The sequence below is a fragment of the Eptesicus fuscus genome, chromosome 11 (assembly GCF_027574615.1).
Source record: "Eptesicus fuscus isolate TK198812 chromosome 11, DD_ASM_mEF_20220401, whole genome shotgun sequence".
Classification (NCBI taxonomy): domain Eukaryota; kingdom Metazoa; phylum Chordata; class Mammalia; order Chiroptera; family Vespertilionidae; genus Eptesicus; species Eptesicus fuscus.
In genome coordinates, this window is record NC_072483.1 from 45,626,664 (window position 1) to 45,642,660 (window position 15,997).

Genomic DNA, 15,997 nt, shown 5'->3' on the forward strand with positions numbered 1-15,997 from the left:
TGATTAGAGAAAAGAGGAGACGTAAGGAAAGAGTCACTGAACATGTCAACATTCAGAGGTCATATGAATGAGAAGGAATCAACAAAAAAAGATTGAGGAAAAAAAAATCAGTACGATGGGAGAACAAAGAGAGAATAAAGTCTTAAAAATCAAATGAAAAAACTTACCATGGAGGAGGGCATTGTCAACCATGCCCAATGCTGCTGACAGTCAAGTGAGATAAGAACTAAGAATTAACCAGTGGATTTAGGGGTGTGGCCGTCATTCACAGGCCGCTTCACTTCTTCCTCCAGTCTAGCCTCACCTTTGCATGTGCCATGTCATCTGCCAGGCAGTGCTTTACCCAGGTATGGCTTTGATAGAACAATTGGTGTGAAGATGGGAGGACAAAGGACTGACTGGAATGGGTTCAAAAGACAATGGTAGGAAAAGAATTGAAGTGAGGAGGAGGGGCAAGCAGTTCTTTTGAGGAGGTGAGCTGTAATGGGAAGTGAGGCAGGAGGGGGCTTTTTACAAAATGTGAGAAATAAAAATATATTCATATGCTGGTGGGACAAATTCAGTAACTGAAATGCACAATAAGGGAGGGAGCAGAGAATTGCTGAGAGGTTAGAATAGCAGAGACAGAACTGGACACATTTTATCTGTTTGTCTACAGATGCAGGAAAATCACGTAAGGAAGGACACAAGCTCTCCCCCGAGGCCCCCCCCCGCCCAGGAGACACAAAAGCAACCATTACTTAAATTTATCTGGATCTATTTTTAACGGCTGAAGTTCTCAGATTAATGGTGAATCTAAAAAACAAACAAAATAGACTCATAGATATGGAGAAGAAACTAATGTTTGCTAGAGAGGAAGGGAAGAGGATGGGTGAAGTCAAGGGGAATAGGAGGTACAAACTTCCAGTTATAAAATAAATAAGTCACGCATATATAATGTACAGCATAGGGAATATAGCCAATAGTATCATAAAATCTTTGCACAGTGAGTGATGGTTACTCTACTTGTGGTGATCACAACGTAAGGTATATAAACATTGAATCACTATGTTGTACACCTAAAACTAATATTGTATGTCAGCTGTACTTTAATAAAAATTAAAAATACCCAACAACCACCACCACAACAAAAAAAAACCCCTCAGCAACCAAAACATCCTCTAGAACAGTGGTTCTCAACCTTTCTAATGCCGCTACTCTTTAATACAGTTCCTCATGTTGTGGTGACCCCCAACCATAAAATTACTTTCGTTGCTACTTTATAACTGTAATTTTGCTACTGTTAATGAATCGTAATGTAAATATCTGTGTTTTCTGATGGTCTTAGGCGACGCTGCTAGCGGTTCTCAACCTGGTTGAGAACCGCTGCTATAGAGCCTGCTCTACAGCAGCGGTTGGGGACGAGTAGGCCAGCGTGGTAGGGCAGTTGGGAGCGAGATCAGGCCAGTGGTGAAGGGAAGTTGGGGGCGACTGGGCCTGCAGGGCAGGGCTGTTAGGGGCAATCAGGCCGGCAGGAGAGGCAGTTGGGGATGAGCAGGCCGGGAGGTGGAGGTAGTTGGGGGTGAGCAGGTTGGCAGAGAGGGGCAGTTGGGGGCGATCAGGCTGGCGGTGGGGCAATTGGGGGTGAGCAGGACAGCAGGGGGGCAGTTGGGGGTGAGCAGGCAGGCAGGGGGGCAGTTGGGTGTGAGCAGGACAGTGGGGGGGGCAGTTGGGGGCAACTGGGCCATCAGGGGGGGAAGTTGGCTGCGTTCAGGACAGTGGGGGGGGCAGTTGGGGGTGATAGGGGTGGCAAGGGGGGCAGTTGGGGGTGATCAGGCCAGCGGAGGGGGGCAGTTAGGGGTGATCAGGCCAGTGGGGGGGGGGGGGCAGTTAGGGGCCATCAGGCCGGCAGGCAGAGTGGTTAGGGGCAGTGGGATTGGGCCTAAAACAGCAGTGGGACATCCCCCGAGGGATCCCAGATTGGAGAGGGTACAGGCTGGGTTGAGGGACAACCCCCCTCTCCATGCACGAATTTGGTGCACCAGGCCACTAGTGTTATTATAATTAACAATAAAATTCATATAATGTCATAATTAACCTTAATATAATGTTAAGTCATCTGGATTACTTAGGGACATCATTATGAATACCCAGCAATAGGCTGAATTATAAAATCTTCGTAACTAAGAATTTGCTGAGGAATGTGGAGCTATTCACCCTCGCCCTTGGTTGAATCAGGCTATACTTTTTCTTAGAAGGCAGTGTCTGTCTCTTACAGCCTTTCTGCCTCCGTCGCCTTGTCAGTAGGCCACCTGTCATTTCTTGCTCCCATCCTATATCTGTTATTTAGCAGACTTCTCTGTTTCCATGGAGCTCTCTTTTGATTCTAAAAGTGGCAGAAAAAGCCCTAGTTTCAAAGTGAAGTGGGCCTGCCACAACCCAGCAGTATGGCCTGGATAAACCACTGAATCACTTTAGGAATTTGCTTCCTTGATTACACAGAACCAGCCTGAATGATCTTTAAGTCCAACCTTAAGACTTTATGAAGAATCTTGCTAAGGGCTGAAAAAACGAACATCTAAGCATATTAAAACTCTGTCCAAAGAAAGAACAGAGGAACTCTCATCAAAGGACCCCAGAGATTCCCATACTTGGGAGCACAGAATTTATAGCATTTCATTTTAGTTGTCATGGACTTTTGGGTCTTACTTCTAAGTTCATTGTTATGTTTCCAACAAGTGACGTTCCTTATTGGCTAACTCTCTTCCAGATAAATGGGACAGAATGACATAAAGGACTTTTTTTTAAAAAGAAAATTAAATATGACTCTTAAATATACTTCCTTCACATAAAATATGAGAATTCAAAAAGAAATTTTCAAAAAGCATAGAATACATTATACCTTTATGAAAACTTTGTTTCTAAATGCATTTCCATTTGATATATCAACAAAATGACACTGCATACTAAAAAGTGATTTACCTATAACTACATCATGACCATCAACCAAGCCAGCAGAGAAGAGCTCCTGAGAAACGCCATCTGCTGTATCTGTCCAAATAGGAAATGAATATGTATTAGAAATAATAATAAAAAAATCAGCAATCCAGTACAACGTAAAATATATTTTTTTAATTTACAAAAATCACTCACATGTGTTTTAATTCAACAATTCAGATTCTATCAGGAGGAAAAAATCCCTGCCATGTATTTGCATCATGTTATTTATTCAACAGAAGTTACACAAAATTATTGTTTCATTTCTCTTGCCCTTTAGCTACTGTCTTAATTAATCCTCAAGTGCACCTCTAAATTAATCCTGAAATGCACCTCTAGATTTTATCTCATAGCTGGTCCCTATGGCACTGCTTTTCCTTCTTCCCGAGGTCAGTTCCAGCCAGCATCAATCCTTTTCTATCATTAGTAGCTATTGAGTCAGAATTTATGGCAAAGGTTAAAAAGGTAACATTTGATATGACCTTATATTTGGTACAAACATCCTATGAGTTTGTTGGACTATAAGATGAGCTATTTAAAAAACTCCTTTAATGTGACACTAATCACTTGATAGCAACGGATTCATTTTCTTAGAAAACGTGGTTGAATAAAAGAATATATTTCTCAGTAAGTGTCAGTAGTTAGCAATCTCAGAAAGATGAGACTGAACAGGCTATCACAAGTGAATATAGCTGAAATTACTTAATTGAAAGGCTACTAGTATGAATGAACGTGATAATAGTGAGAAGTCTGCTAGAAGACTTTGTAAAGAGAAACTGATAATTTGCAATGTGCCCAAAAGAACCATTATGAACCCCAATGTTTTTATATGGGAGATGATTTGATCCCCATGGCCTTCTTATAGTCTCAAACACCAGGAACTGTAGGTGGATAAAAAGAAACCAGCTCACTAGCAGGTAGCAACCTATATGGACTTTTGACTTTTAATGTCTTCTAAAGTCAGGGTAAATGTGCAAGTATAGTGGCTGAATCAAGCAAACATCTAAATTGAACTGCAGTTCGCTATGACACAGGCTGCCCTCAACATAGACAGTGTTTCCTTGTAAATCTGTGTTTTACTAGTAGATACTGCAATTATGTGAGAGGGTGTGTATGCATGCCCATGCAATCAAGTAACTTGAGGCACGATGATCTTTCAAGATTCTTGGGCTTTAAAGGGCTCAGCTTGGTGTCTGACACATAGTAATTACTCAATAAATAAAACTGTGGTGATGATGGAGCAGCAAAGATCATCGAAACACATCTTATACTCTTGTGCATTCTTTCTCCCTTTCATACATGGCCCAAATCCCCAAATGTTAATAAAAATTTGGGAGCCAACGTACATTCTATGTACTTCCAAGAAATTGTGGTATTCTATCATTTCACTCATCCTATTTCATGATGAATGAAATAAAATAAAAAAAAACAAATACATAGAAATCTTACTAAACTATAAAGTTCCATATAAGGTGGGCTTATCTTGGACCTTGTCCTTACTGCTGGAAAATACCTTATACAATTCTTTTAGGAATAAAATGATCCCCTTCCATGAAACCTCGGGCAGGGCAGCTAACGAAAGGCTCCACTCTGAAGGTGACTTGGCTTTATGAAGCTGGCTGGAACAGTTAGCCTCACCATCTCCAGCTCCCTGGATGCCCCCAGAAACTTCAGGAAAAGAAGCCTATTGAACTAAAGGGTATACTAGGGCACACAGCAGGCAGTCATTATATTTCTACTAGAGGCTCGATGCATGAAATTCATGCAAGAGTAGGCCTTCACAGCCCCGGTTGCCTCGGTCCTCCCAGCCCTGGCTTTGTCTGGAAGGTCGTCCGGATGGTCGTTCTGCTGTTCGGCTATTCAATTGATTTGCATATTACACTTTTATTATTATAGATTGACTGATCATCTGCTAAGGCATCTAAATGTGTTACCATTATCTCTAAAGTATAAGTAAGACCTTGCACTTGAGTAAGGAGCTATAGTCACAGAGTGTAGTTAAAAATGGGAACAAACAAAGCCACATTGAGGGCTAGCACTTAACAGAACCAGAGCAAATGGCATTCACAAGTAGTTAAAATGTACAGCATCGTCTACTAGTTTCAGGACTCCTGGGTACCAAACGAGTCATATTAAAATAGCTAGCAGATGCCCTGACTGGTTTGGCTCAGTGGATAGAGCATCGGCCTGTGGACTCAAGGGTCCCAGGTTCGATTCCGGTCAAGGGCATGTACCTTGGTTGCAGGCACATCCCCAGTAGGGGGTGTGCAGGAGGCAGCTGATCGATGTTTCTCTCTCATCGATGTTTCTAACTCTCCCTCTCCCTTTGTCTCTGTAAAATATCAATAAAATATATTTTTTAAAAATAAAATAGCTAGCAGATCATGCTGGCTGGCCAAAAATGGAAATGTTCCATGTTTGTGTGTGTGTGCCATTAAGCTGTTATTTTGTATGCACATAAGTAATATATCAGTAATAGTTTAGAATAGAAACATGAAGGTAAATGGTAATTTATGTTTCTATAAGCTGCTTAACATTCCGGATGTGTAAACAAGTTAACTAATCATGTATGCTCTGGTTTTCAGAGCATAGAGCAGCATAATGAATACAAAGGGCTTACCCTCAAAGGAGGACAGAGAATGTTGGATACGTCTGTGTTATATATTCTAGCCATAGGTACACATTTATGTGTGTATACAGCACAGACATAGTACACCTGCCGTGCGCACGCACAGAGGTAGTGCAGACAATGTCTGAAACGCAGGCAGCATCAGCAATCAGAGGTACAGTGATATATCCACGGAGTTTCCGTTACTAATGGGCCTGTGCTCACTGCCCAGGGAAGGTCAGTCATCATCTAGAAGCCAGCACTATGGTTTCTGTCTGGGCAATGAAAGCCAAGACTCTTGATCTAACTATGACAAACGAGGCTGCCAATGCCAGCACACAAAGCCAGGTAATGCTGATAGGGCCGTCTTATCCGCAAACATCCTCCACTCAGAAATTCATTTCTTTGTTAGCTCTTTAAATTAAAATCGATTTTTATTGCCATCTTCGATTTAAAACAATCAGTTGGAAAGAAAAAACCTTAAAATAAGAATCTGTTCTTTTACCTACTGTATTTGAAACATTGATTATGAAATTACTAGGTTTTATCAATGCATTGACTGGTCAATATTTTTATATTATAACAAAATAGCTTTTTTGATAACAGAACCGGCACCATACAATTTCACAGGCTGAGTCTTAAATTGTCAAAGATGGATGTTCCAAGAGAGATCAATGAGCAAATTCATTAGGGCCCTAGTTACATTATTTTGTAAAAGGTGCTTCAAACGTTATTTTAATTCAAACACGAAGGGAATCATTAGATCTCTGTGCTTACGTGAACCAGAGATCAGAGCCAGTGAGTCCAGACCGTGTGTGGCCCAGGAACATATTTTGTTTGTTGGCAGTGTTTTTAAAATCTGAACTTGAATGTATTAATTTCTTTAAAATATATTTTTATTGATTTCAGAGAGAAAGAGAGGGACAGAAACATCAATGATGAGAGAGAATCATTGATTGGCTGCCTCCTGCACACTCCCTTCTGGAGACTGAGCCCACAACCGGGGCATATGCCTTGACCGGAAATCTAACTGTGACCTCCTGGTTCACAGGCCAACGCTCAACCACTGAGCCCTCATGCTGGCCAGGCTGAACCTGAATGTATTTAGACAAAACTAGTTTCCTGAAGTTCCCACCATTAATTTTGGGTCCTATAAGCATTTGAGTTTGTGTTTCCTTATAAGTGACAATAGCAGAGAAGTCAAACAGTTAACGAATGTCATCCCCAAAAATTAAAGAAAAAGCAAGTCTTTTACTTCTGGGTTTGCAAAATTTTACCAAATACACCTTATTAATCTATCACAGTTTACATGGAGATCTAATACACAGAATAAAAACAATATTATCAGCTTATATACAATGAGTTCCCAAAAATGTATACATACTTTAAAAGCTGTTACTCAATTTTGAAAATGAAATGTATTTTAATAAACACTGCCTTTATAATTATTCAAAGTGTGTGTGTACATTTTTGGGGACACTCTATAATAATACACTCAAATGTAGAAGACTAATGTGTTTTAGAAAGTTATTCATTATAGACATTGAAGCTGTTTTCATGTACATAAAAATGTGAAACCACAGGTCAGGAATTAACAGGTCAGTTTTAGCATTTGCAACTTATTTTCACTTCTGTAGGTTGTTTTGGTTATACACCAAACAGTGGAAGTAGCAATTTCTGTTAAACAACTAGTCTTGTGGTCTCTGAAATTCATATATGTTACTTATCCATTAATTACCCAAATCACCTCTTGCCAGGTGATAGAGATACCAAGAAATATGCCATGGTTCTATGACTTCCAGGCATCCAGGAGCTGAAAAAGCAACCAGTCTAGCTTTTAAGCTGCTTTAATAACTATTTAAAATACTAAAACTGTGCTCAGCTGCAAGACGGGCATCATTCCTACTGAGCTTACCCATTATGCCTGCAGCAAACTGAGGCCACAGACACTTGCCAATACAGGCTTTGTGTAGTCTGAACTGAATACAGAGGCCAAGCATGGTATCACTGTTTGCTGCGCAACCCTCATCGGAACTGCTATATGATCCTCAATGCTCTCATTAATAATACCCTTTAGACCCTGCATCAGCATGCCACTACTTCATTTCATGACTGAGCTAATATGCTTAACTTACACACACACACACACACACACACACACACACTTGTAGCACATGTCACTGGAATTCATGCAGTCAATAGTGGTTCAGCAAATAGCAGTGTGATTATAGTGGGAAGGGGGTGGTAAGAGGAGGTCCTAATATATGGTGGTAGGCAAACGGTGCAATATACAGATCTTGTAACATAGAAATCCACACCTGAAACCTACTGGTATATGTTCATGTGGACCAATGTCATCCCAATTAATTTAATAAATATAAAAAAATAGTGGTTCCATTTGGATTCCCTACAATTATCATAAGTCTTTCCTTCCCTCCCTCCCTCGTTCATTCCTTCCTTTGTTTTTAGAGAAAGCATTTTTGAATAGCAATTATAAACGTGCTTATAATTAATTTTAAACGTTCTTTGTAGCAATAAGATAATAATTTCAATTAAAACTTACCTCTTCCTGGAGTAAACTCAAATCGTATATCATTAAGTTCCTTTCTGGAATTTCTGGAATAAATAACATATAGCACATTAAAATCTAATGAGTAGAGTTTAATCAAAGTAAATGTATTTCAATTTTTACAAGATGTTACTAACATGAAGATAGCATTTTACAGTCTCAGGCTACCTCTAAATACTTCCTTAACTGAAAGTGATAGTTATGACAATAATAAAGGAAGATATTTGTTTAATTGGTTGAATTTACCTTATAGAAACCCACTCAGATCACAAAATTCCAAAAATAAAACATTCATTTAATAAATCTACATTAAATTAGTAACCTTAGATATAATTTCATAATAGAAAATTTCAGAAGCTTTTAGTTTAGAATGATATTCCATACATTTTTCATATTTTTCTGAGAAAATAGTATTGTATCAACTTTCTAAAAAGTAAAACAAACAGATAAGATAGGTGTGGCACTGAAGTTCATGACAGCACTATACATTAAATCATACAACAAAATGCCCAGAGTAAGGTACATATTCTGTGGCTACATTTTTTAATCTAAATAGAGAGGACCTGAATGTTGTGAAATTACCCACTGATTATATAAAACTCTATTTAAGTAAATATAAAATACATGAACTATAATATATACATACAGGGTGGGGTAAAAGTAGGTTCATGAAACAGAGTTTATTCTTTTATTATTTTTTTAAATTATTGTATTATTTTCTACACAAACAACTGTAAACATACTTTTGCCCCAACCTATATATATTCAATCAAAAAATTATGTGACACTGGGGAAATATAAATAAAGTAAATAAATATGAGTTTTCCATTTATATTAATTTCAAATAATGATAATAAGCCGCAGTGAGCAATAATTAAAATGGTTTTAAAATTTCATAAGAATCTTATGACTAACTCAACAGATGCTAAATTAAAGTTAATAAAAACACCTTAAAAACTGCAGTACAAAATATGAAGTAGTAATGTTTGTAAGCACTCAACTACTTACTTGCTCAGCCATCAAGAGTGTGAGACAGAGACAGAAATAGCTTGAATACTTATCCCTAAACATTGACCGTCCCGTGCCCCGAGTGTGATCAAATCCTGTTAGCACTCCAGCTTTGGTCCTCTAAAACTCTGGTTCCTATTGCCTGGTCTCTATGTACAGTGCTCAAATCACGATGACACCAGCCAGTCTCTGGGCCGTTTCTGGTCCTTATCCTGATCTTGGTTCTTTATGTTCTACCACATCCCGTTGAACTAAGTGCACGGAGGCCCGGAAAGACAGCAAACGCCTCCCTGGTCCAGTACAGACTGAGAAAGCCCTTCTCCCCAAGCCTGGAGAAGCTGGCCCACGTCTAATACCTTTCCACCAGCAGAGAAATAAAGAGTCAAAAAAATCAATGAATGGCCAAGTGCAGGCCACAGACAAGAGCATTGAACAACTTTGCATCTCCGCTCAGGCATCCCCAATTTTAACTTTATCTCTACTCCACTCAGAGAAAGAATGGGACTAGGGGACACCAGGAATTCCTACAGCTGTGCTTCTTTTTGTTGTTGTTAATCCTCACCCGAGGATATGTTTATCATTGATTTTTAGAGAGAGTGGAAGGAAGGGGGGGGGGGAGAGAGAGAGAAAGAGAAATATCAATGTGAAAGAGACACATTGATGGTTGCCTCCTGCAGGCACCTGGACTAGGGCCAGGGATCGAACCTGCAACCCAGGTACATGTCCTTGACCAGGAATAGAACCCGCAACCTTTCAGTGCATGACACTTTAACCACTGAACAACCCCGGCCAGGGCCAGCTGTGCTTCCTTTAGGACCTCCTGAGACTCTGAACACTGTGAAAACTTAGAACTCTCTAAAAAAAATAGACACATGACGGACACAGGAAATTGCAGACTACTGTAGATGGCTCAGAGATCATGTGGTACCCTGGAATAAGCAACCCCACCCTGGAGGTGGCATGTGCCATGAGCATCAGTGTGGGCAGTGGGAAGGCCGTTTACATGTTAGACTGTTTACACTGCCTGGATTTTCTTATTACACTACTGAAGCCACCACACATTTACATAGTGCTTCCATATACATCAGCAGTTATCAAACTTTTGTCTTAGAAGCCCTTTCCATTTTTAAAAAATATTAAAGACCCCTAAGGAGCTCTTGTTTATGTTGATGATATATATCAAGATCTAATGAATTGGAAATTGAAACTGGTAAAATTTAAAATACGTATTACTTTATTTGAAAATGACATTAACTCATCACTTGTTAATGTAAAACGTTTTTATGAAAATTGCTTTCCAAAAGAAAAACCAATCAGTGAAAAGAGTGCATTGTTTTCTATTCTGTAAACCTCTGTAATGTCTGGCTTAAGACAGCTGGCTCTTATATTTGCAATATCACATAGCATGTAGCCAGCCGCTGAGAAGTTTCACTGTACAAGTGAGAAAGAATGAGAGTGACAAGGGCAGATAATTTCTTAATATTATCATAAAAATAGTTTTGACCTCCTGGGCTCCCTGAAAGGATCTCCAGGACCCTTAGTGTGGTCCCGTGACCCCACTCTGAGAAACACTGATCAAATCTCATGAATCAAATCTCACTTTATCCAACAATCAACCTCTGAGGTACACAAATCAGATATTATTTGTTTTCCAGTTTTTCGGTATGTTCAAGGCGTTTCCAAGTATACAAATTTAATGAGTAGCAGCATGAGGACCAAGAATTCTACATTGAAAATACCTTGTACATATAGAAATGCTCAATTCCTTTTGCTTTTGAGAAAAAAAAAAACAAACCCAAAACTTTACGCTACCATAAAAATATCAGCAAGCATTCATTTATCTAATAGCCTTGGTTTTGTGTGCTGTATATCAGCAAAGGTTGAATTAGAACTAAAACTACCCAATAAGAAAAAAGGGTCACAGGAAAGCAAGTGTTTAGAGTGATTTCATACTGAAATGACAGAAGAAGAATAAGATGAAAAGGACTTTGGTTTGATGCTCATTTATGTCACTACTCCTTTCTTCTCTGTCCTTTGATCAGTCTAAATTATTTTGTTCATAAGAAAATATTACTTTTGGCCATAAGAAGACAGGTGTAAGAACTGTACTTAGAATACCCCGATTCTTTCAATGTTAATACCACAAAAGTACTATCCAACACCCACGATCTCGTATCTACATCTGCAGCTCAAGGTATTGAGGTTGCCTAGTCAAGTCATTCTTTTATAACTCTGAACCTTAAATACCCACCTTTGAAAAGATCACAGTGATTGATTGTGAGTAGTCGACTTGCCCCATCAGGATGAAATATAGTTGGAAAAATGCCTAATTGGATCTAACTACTGAAGGTCATCCTTTTATGAAGAATTAATCTTTTCAGACTCATACTTAACACCTTTAATTGAAAGTACTTTTACTTTAATTGATATGGCACAGGGTACCCTTGATTTCAGGGAAGCCGAAAATAGGTATGATGATTTAAGGCCAGAAACTAAGTCTGTGTAATTATAAAGGAAACATTAAAAACTTGAGAGTGACAGCCTCAAGACCCAGGCCACCTTTGATAACTTTTATTAAAAACCCTTTAAATCTTAACAACAACAACAAACACACACACACACACACACACACAAAAACACCCCAAAAACCCAAACTCTTAAATTTGGAAAGGCTCAACCTCTCATTTCTCATTGTATGTATATGCTGCATCACAAATGCAAATACCTACAGGGCTGAGGCAAGAAAAATTTTTTAAAATAGGCGCTACAGTTACATGGTTTAAAAATCAAAAGGTACAATAGAATACTGTGTAAAACTAGCCCTCCAACGCCTGTCACTCAACTACCTGGTTGCCCTCACAGAGGAGATCAATGCTTCATGCAAAGTCTGAACAGACACCAGAAAACGACACACCCAAAAGGAATGCATCATGTTTCCTTTCAAATTAACTTCTCTCTCTCTGCTCCTGGTGGCAGTAAATAGTGGTAACATCCATCTAACATGACCTGTGGTTATACCCCCTTAAGATTTCTCAAATCATCGATTTCTCTGAAACTCACTACTGACCAAGAACTGATCACTATTATCTGCCAAAGAGAGAATAAGTCACTTAATGAACAGAGGATATTTTATTCACAATCACAGACCCCACCCATGCACACATAAAGAAATTAGAAATGTATAGCAAAAAGAAAAAGGGCCTATTGAGGGACCTATTATTCAGGGTAATCTGTTTTGTTTTTATTTTTTTGTTGTTAATCTTCACCCAAGGATATTTTTTCCCATTGATTTTTAGAGAGAGAAGAAGGAAGGGAGGGGAAGAAAGATAAAAACATGGATGTGAGGGACACATCAACTTGTTGCCTCCTACATGTACTCTGACCGGGGCCAGGGATCAAACCTGCAACCCAGGTACATGCCCTTGACTGGGAATCGAACCTGCCACTCCTCAGTGTGCTGGCTGAGCCCTACCTTCCAGAGCACCAGGGTAATCTTTGACAGAAGAATGCGTTGTAGCCCAGGAAGAAAACTGTTGGACTTAATAAGATGGGAAAAACGACGCCAATAGAATGAGCTGAAGGGTGCCTACACATAAGGCCAGAAACAGAAGGATCGGGAACAGGAAAAAGCAGGTTCCATGGCCAGGCTGGTGGCTGCTTTGTCACAGTCTATGCTCCCCTCCGGGCTTTCCTAGAGCCGAGTCTTGAAGTCAGGTAACCAGACCGCTTCAAAACCGGAGACTCACACGGAGACCAGTCAGCTGGGCTCAGCGGCAGTTCAGCCATTCACCCCTCATCTTCACTGTCCCCTGCAGGAAAGAGGGGAGGTAATGCTTCCCTCCTGAGTTAGATGAGCTGTGTGAACACTGTGCGGACCCCCCGCATTGCTGTTTGGCATGACGGTGCCTTATATTTTGAGGCACACAGAAGCAGGGGGGAAGTCATGGCTCTAGTCCTTAAAAGAGTTTACCATCTACCCAGAGAATGACAGCTGACAAAGGTAAAACTACCAGGAAAACCTCACGTTAAATAAGTTCTTAAAAATAGTAGTCAAGAAAGAAATATCAGACTAATTCAGACAAAGGGGCATTTTCTCCCTCACTTCATTCACCCTTAACATTCCTGTCAAATCAATCTCCTTGGAGGTAGTAAAGGTCCAATCACGGAATCATAAAATTTCACAACTGGAAGGGGCCCTAGAAGTCACCTAAGCCATTTGCCTCATGCTGCAGGCGAAAAAACTGAAGCCAAAGAGATTAAGTGGCGTGCTCAAGATTACACAGCTGGTTAATTCAGGCCACACTTCATAAACACCTACTGATCACCTACCAGGTGTCAGGCCTATCCCAGGAGCCATTAATGGCAGAAATGGCACCCAAACGTGGGATGAAGATTTCCGGATGACTGCTTTCTATTCTCCATTGGTGGTTCCCAAAGTGCAGGCAGAAAGAATCCCCCCACCCCCGCCCGGCCAGTGACACCCCTGCCCCTGGTTGAGAAGCACATGCAGTGAGAGATGTTACAGACGAGAATGTTTCACCCATAACCGAGGAGGTGGCAGAAACAGCGGCTCAGAGCCACGGCTGCGCCTACCGGCCCCAGGCTCCAAAGCCCTGTCTGAACTGGAAGCTCCCCTAGACATATGTATGTATCTCCACACACCATGAGCCATATGCTCCAAGAGTGTATGAATACTGAACCATATTACCCCCCCTCCCCCCAATTCTTGGCCTTGCATTTGACTTGCCTCTAAAGAGCCTTTGGGACCAGTGAGCCTCCTAAAAAGTGAAAGTGAAAATTCCTTTCGGCCTTGTATTTCCAGATGCCCAGAAATATGCCTATGACCTAAGAATTAAAAGTTGGTAGCATCCAGAATTCTCATCTATAATGAGCCATGCAGCATCACACAGCCCAAGACCAATGCCATATAGATCAGGAAGTCCTCCTCCTGTCCCCTTTAAGAACAGAAAAAAAAAAAAAAAAAAAAAAGAGGGGAATAACATACGTACGTACATGTGTGCACCCACATGCAATGTTTTCTTCCAATCAGGTATTTTGACATATCTTAAGTAATCTGACCCTCCACACTGGTTGTCTGCAGGTTCTTCTACAGCTAAAACCTCAGGCTAAGGACCTGCTGCATCCCACTGGCTATCGGGCAGCCAGAGGGACCCTTTTAGATGGGTAACCAGCAGGGAGCAGGCTGGCTGCATCTGATTCACACAGCTGATGCCTAAATTAGAGGTGCGTGGGCAGAGCCCTGCATACAGAAATTGACACTCTGTAAAATGTTGTGACACCAATGAACAAATCACATGCAAAAATATTATCATAAATAACTGCCTTTACTGTCTACAAAGAATACTTTCCATATGGAAATAATCCAAACTAAGTTAAGGGATTTTTTTCTTTAACAGAAACCTCTTGTAAATCCCCAGGTAGAGGGCATGGCTGTTTCCTCGCCCTCTCTCTACCCCCCTCTCCAGCCTAAACAAACAGATTTCTTTTTTCTCACCAGTACATACTTTGGAAAAATCATGAAAAACATTTCAGCCTACAGAAAAGTGGAGAGTAATAAAACAAATACACATGACCTACCATCCAGAACTTTTAAAATGGCAACATTTTGTCATATTTACTTCAGAGCTTAGTACATAAAATTTTAATACTGTTTTACCTACAAAAAAATTGAATGTGCTGCATCCCAGCTGAGGTCATTCATGAGTGAACAGATTACTGGGTATGGGCTCTGCTTTCTGTCAAGATTACAGAACTCTATTTCCATCGGCAGCAGCCCTTTTCAGATTTAGAATGTCCTGTGAATATATTTATTGAACTGATTTTTTAGCTGGAGGGTGAAAGGGAAATGGAGCGGCCACATAAAAACCACAATCATATGTACAGCTGGTAGGCGCAGAAACATTACACCTAACCAGAGTTCACATCTTTTAGCAGAGGAAAGCTGTTAAGTACACTTACTCGTTGGGGGTTTTGTGTGTGTCTCTTAATGGAAACCCATTGACATAAATATAGAAGCAGCCTTCGTTAGCATCATTTGTGCTTTAAAGTTTGGAGCGTGTCAGGGCTTACTGCAGAAAACCCAGACTTGTTAATGTTTCCTTGATGGATACCTCTCCTCAATGCACCAGGCTCCCATGTCAACATGCCAAGTCCATTATACTAAAAATGTAAAGGCAGCTCTGAGCCATGGATTCCATGAGTATCCACTTGGGCTCTAGACATCATGTCATGGCAGGTATATTTATTTTTTTGTTTTTAATCCTCACCCAAGGATATTTTTTCCATTGCTTCTCAGAGAGAGTGGAAGGGAGGGAGAGAGACAGAAACATTAATGTGAAAGAGACACATCAATTGGTTGCCTCCTGCATGCGCCCCAACCAGGACCGGGGATATAGCCTGCAACCCAGACATGTTCCCTTGAGTGGGAATCGAACCTGCGACACTTCAGTCCCTGGGTTGATGCTCTAACTACTGAGCTAACTGGCTAGAGCATGGCAGATATACCGTATTTTCCAGTGTATAAGACGACTAGGCGTATAAGATTTTCCTGGGTTAAAAAGTCATCTTATTATATTTAATCCCATCAATATAGTCCAATATACCGTATTTTCCGGCGTATAAAACGACTTTTTAACCCAGGAAAATCTTATAGTCATCTTATTATATTTAATCCCATCAATATAGTCCAATATACCGTATTTTCCGGCGTATAAAACGACTTTTTAACTCAGGAAAATCTTATAGTCATCTTATTATATTTAATCCCATCAATATAGTCCAATATACCGTATTTTCCGGCGTATAAAACGACTTTT

General features: G+C 40.2%; 1 protein-coding gene across 1 annotated transcript in view; it reads right to left on the reverse strand.

Moving 5' to 3' along the window:
- The window catches only part of STK39 (serine/threonine kinase 39), a 265,976-nt gene that overhangs the window by 47,319 nt on the left and 202,660 nt on the right, over positions 1-15,997 (reverse strand). The window contains exons 15-16 of the mRNA XM_054723077.1: positions 8,148-8,200; positions 2,962-3,030 (exon numbers count right to left, since the gene is read on the reverse strand). Coding sequence (XP_054579052.1) covers positions 2,962-3,030; positions 8,148-8,200 — 122 coding nt within the window. The remainder of the gene's footprint in view (positions 1-2,961; positions 3,031-8,147; positions 8,201-15,997) is intronic.